Below are 5,028 nucleotides of genomic sequence, written 5' to 3'. Positions count from 1 at the left end.
TTAGACTACTTAATTAGTCCATATGTTTAGTCCATGATCATTATTGTTTGGGCTCAGCCCATGTCTCTTTTATAGGGTTTACTCATGCTTTTAATATGTACGTTTGGAGATATGAAATAATATGAGATTAGTTTTCAACAGATAATACCATGATCACATAGCAGTCGCAACAATCCACTATAACAAATAGAATCCTATATGGCAAAGTACATAGGAGCAATTATATGTTTTATGACCTATTCTCATAAAATCCAATCATATTTATATATGTCTATCTTTACAGAATCTCATAAAATTTTAGCAAGTTAAATAGCAAATACACTGATTACGGATACAATCATTAAAATATGTTCAGCAAAATACTCTGATGCCATGTATATAAGTTAACATAATGAATCCTATATTCATTTATTTATTTGTTTAAGATAACATATAAATAAATTATTAGATAATGCATTAAGTAATTAATTATCATATACACCAATATGGATCCAAGGTCTGTGGACATATATTCTTCACGAATTATATCATTAGGCAAATACTCAATGTTTTAACACAATTCAATCCACAATTCACGCATATAATAATATCCATTCAAGCATACTAATTAATTATATATATAGATCTTTTGTAACAATTGCCTCCTTTGTACCAATAAACTACAAACTCTTCAAAAGTCACAATCCAATATCAGTAACTAAGTCAAAGAACAAAACTTTGGCATCTAATACATATAAAGTGGTCATTAGTTGTTCAAATAATATGGACCAGTTAATAATACCCATAACTTGATATGTACGGCTAAGTTAATAAATAAACAAAATTAGTTGGAGTGCAGCCCAATTATGTTTAAACAAGATATGAAGTATCACGATTAGTAATTGGGGTACGTACCTTAGTGACGAACAGTAGCAAAGTTAATAAATAAACAAAATTAGTTGGAGTGCAGCCCAATTATGTTTAAACAAGATATGAAGTATCACGATTAGTAATTGGGGTACGTACCTTAGTGACGAACAGTAGCAATTATACATATCGGTTTATATGAGTAATTAATCTGATTATTAAACCATCTCAATTTCATAAAACTTTAAATCTGTTTAAGTTTGTAGGAAAATATGTATACGAAACTGAATAACTAAACATGTTATCACAAAAGTAATAATAATCAGATTACTAATAAATAATCAAAAAGAGAAGATTAAAAAATGATCTAACCGATATTAGGTTGAACCGGGCTTGTGTTTGGCACAATTTCCTTAAACAGGTCTGTTCCCAGGATACACCGGTCAGCGTCTGTTCCCAGGGTACACCGCTCCGAAGCAGCGTACACCGGGGAGACCTTGTTGCGGCTGAGAGGAAGCTCTAATCATATAAGAATGCTTATATGATTTTCGGTGTGTGTTTTATCAATGCTTAAGGCCTTTATTCATAGTGGAGACTATAGCCCTAGGTTTGTTCTCACAACCGATGTGGGACAAAATACTAAAACTTCTAGATTTTGCACCAAACTAGCAACTTTGAGATTCGATATCTCATTCACCTTTAATCCGTTTCGGACATTCATTAACTCATTTTAAAGCCCTCGTCAAGGACTACAAAACTCAATAAATAATTACTATTATATGTCACTCGAACATATAATTACTTGTGTCCAAAGTTTGATGAAAATACACACTTTTCATCAAGTTTTTCCAACATTGTACATATAAATGTATATGACAAACACTATCAAATCATTTTATTTTAATGATTTTCATGCAAAATCAAATTCATTTAGACTATTGTATACAACTTTGAAGATTTAACATTGATTTGAAACAAAAAAATCAAGTTAATCCTAGTGCCCGCCTCTATCGGCATCCAAACAACCACGAAGCTCAAAAATGCATAAAACAACATCACCTAATCTTCTGTAATTTCAAAAGCCGCAATAAAGAAACACGAAAGAATTGCCCAAAGCAGTCAGATATCGCACAATCTCTAGCCGTCAATGACCGAATAACAAGGTTAATTACCTGGAGACCACAAAGATCCAGTCCCGTAGCCAAAGGTTACTCAACCAACTTCGAAGGCAACCAACTTGGAAGGAAGCAAATTGATTACTGCTAACATCAATGCGATTTGGGAAGGTCTCTGGGGTTTTTCCCAACTTTCGATGGTACTACCAACATCGTCGCGAATTGGGTTTCTTCCTAACCCGCGTGTGAGTGATAAATGAGAACATTCGATGTCGATAACGTCGTTAAAAAAAGTAAGTAAATTGAAGGAGAAAAAAGGCAAATAAATTTAAGTGATACTTAGTTCCATAAAAGTTAGGACTGATAAGCCCAACCCAATATTAATTAAGCCCGTATATTTTTGTGTTATCCATAATCTCTTCAACTATAAATAGACAAAACCCTTAGGGTTTCACTTTCACAATTAGCTGCCGTCATTTCATCACCGATCGGGAGAAACACACAGGTCCGCCGCGAAGATGAAGCACAATCCTAGGGTTAGCAGCTCACGCCGGAAGAACAGGAAGGCACACTTCACGGCGCCGTCAAGCGACCGTCGTGTTATGATGAGTGCACCTCTTTCAGGTGAGCTTCGCACCAAGTACAACGTCCGGTCCATGCCGGTTCGCAAGGACGACGAGGTTCAGATCGTTCGTGGGACCTACAAAGGCCGCGAAGGTAAAATTGTGCAAGTGTACCGTCGAAAATGGGTGATCCACATCGAACGAATCACACGTGAGAAGGTTAACGGAACTACCGTTAACGTCGGAATTAATCCGTCAAAGTGTGTGATTACGAAGCTGCGTCTTGATAAGGATCGTAAGTCGTTGTTGGAGCGTAAGGCTAAGGGGCGTGCTGTTGGAGATAAGGATAAGGGGAATAAGTTCACTGAGGAAGATGTTATGCAGAATATTGATTGATTGGTTTGTTTACATTCTATCTCTATTCTGTCTCTATAATTTGTTTAGTTTAATCTGTTACCTTTATCTTATGGATTTTGAGCTTAAGTTTGTTCTGCTACTTAAATGTTAGACTTTGAATATTGATATCTGATCCATTTGGTATCAGAAGTTTGAACCTTACTAATGCTTTATTGGCTAATTTTTATGATGTTATCTGTTGAGTTTGTTTTTGATTTTCTATTTCTTGATGTTTATTTAATCATTATGAATTGAGTAAGGTGAAACATTTTGTATTGAAAATGGAGTAAGATTAAACATTGTAAGGTAGTAGGAATTAAGTTATACTTTGCTACTGTATTAAGCGTTTAGACAGAGGACCTGAATGCTGAATTTAACATCTTAAGACCATTAAAGTCTACTATCAACCAAATTACAATACTTGGCGACTAATATAAAACAAAATGAGCTTAAATTAAAAGTCAGTAAAGAAGCATGCTCTCTATTTGTATGCATAATAACTCTTTTCAAGTCGAATCAATTTCCAGATTTTACCGTTTTTGCTCGGTGGTGCCCTTTCCAAATTTGGCTTCATGGTCTATATAAGTAAGACTCCCTTTTGAGCATAAAGATCACTTTTAGACAGTGTGTTTTCATTATCTTATTACTTCTCTTATACATGTAATTTTTCCTCGTATGCGGCACTCACCGAGGTTCAAAATGAATTTTTAAATATTTTTATCTCTTAAAAGTATTGTTATAACATGTTGCTAACTTCATAAGAAAGTTAATAATAATAATCAATTTAATTTTAAAGCGATATATCAGTAGTTATGAGACCATTTGCTAATGGAATTACTCGTTGGCACCATAACCAAACCAACTTGAATTACCGGTATCTAGTCTCATGCTCGAGCTACATTTGTTAAGCATGCTGTTCTAACTTATGTATCACTTGTGTTTGCGAGTCTAGTTAAGGAAACACACGCAGTTTAGACTTCAGTAAGTGCAAGTGTGAGTCTTAAAACTTATGCTTTTTGTTTCTAGTTTCTGTAATTTTGATGCGTTTAGATATGATCAATTTAGGCTTACTATCTTTTGATGAGTAAGGAAGGCACCCGATTATGTACAGAAACGGAAAGCATATAACTTGAATGTCTCATATATGTGAGCTAATTGCTGGCTTGTTTCCACTGCTTGATCTTAAATCAAACCAGTCGCTGCTGAATGCCTGAATCCTTGCATATATCCAACTGCATCTTGTTAGGTTGCTGTTATTATATGTAACAAAAGTCATGTATCATTATCTTTGTTTTATCATCACCTATAGATGTACAAGTCGGTCAACGTCGAGAAAAGTTGGTCAACATCGGTCAAAAGTGTAAATGAAAAATCCAAGCTCATTTAAAAATTAGCTTGGGAAAATACCTACTTATATTGTATATCTTGATCTCGAAGGTAAAAATACACCGTGCTTATGGAAAAAATTATAAAAATCTATATTGTAATGTATGTCTTGACGTTGTCTCAACCCTGTGTTGACCTTGGACTTTTCAAAGTTCTCACTTGTTTCCGTCTCAAGTCTTTTTTAATCATGCATGTAATGTATGTGTTGTACATGTTAAGATGTCCTCTTCCAACAGGGTTGCTTTTTAAAGAAATAAAAAAATTTCTTGACTAAACTAAACTTTTTACTCGATTTTGTATAAACATCCGTCTCATGAAGCGTCGGGGAACAATGCATTCCTTTCAGGTCGGGCCGGGCTCTTGTGTGTCTGGGGGCTGATCAGATCAACCAGCGACTGGTTTACGGAACAAAGAGTTAATATTTCACGAAAACTTGGGCAATAAAGTAGGGTTTGGACTCTCTAATGTTGAGTTCAACATGAGAGCCTGAGAGGTACAGTATATATAAACGACCCTACACATAATGTTAAAGTGAAATTATAATTATTCAACTTTTTTGTGTTAGCTTAAACATGGGAGGATTACATTATACAGATTTAAATGTTTAATGAATGCTTAATGAGCACATAACTATTTAGCCTACAAATGTTAGTTTTTATATCTGGATAAACAATATACGGAGTACCTCTCTTTCTCAGGTAGTTTAAGCAAAAAATATGTTA

The 5,028-nt window shown here is 34.4% G+C and overlaps 1 protein-coding gene across 1 annotated transcript; it reads left to right on the top strand.

The window, feature by feature from the left end:
- The first annotated feature begins 2,436 nt into the window (after positions 1 to 2,436).
- On the top strand, positions 2,437 to 3,086 carry LOC139862301 (large ribosomal subunit protein uL24z). Its single transcript, XM_071850877.1, has one exon. The coding sequence runs from the start codon at positions 2,480 to 2,482 to the stop codon at positions 2,918 to 2,920; it is 441 nt and encodes a 146-aa protein (XP_071706978.1). The 5' UTR covers positions 2,437 to 2,479; the 3' UTR covers positions 2,921 to 3,086.
- The last annotated feature ends 1,942 nt before the right edge of the window (positions 3,087 to 5,028 follow it).

This window comes from Rutidosis leptorrhynchoides, chromosome 8 (assembly GCF_046630445.1).
Source record: "Rutidosis leptorrhynchoides isolate AG116_Rl617_1_P2 chromosome 8, CSIRO_AGI_Rlap_v1, whole genome shotgun sequence".
Classification (NCBI taxonomy): Eukaryota; Viridiplantae; Streptophyta; class Magnoliopsida; order Asterales; family Asteraceae; genus Rutidosis; species Rutidosis leptorrhynchoides.
This window is presented reverse-complemented; position numbering and strand designations above follow the sequence as displayed.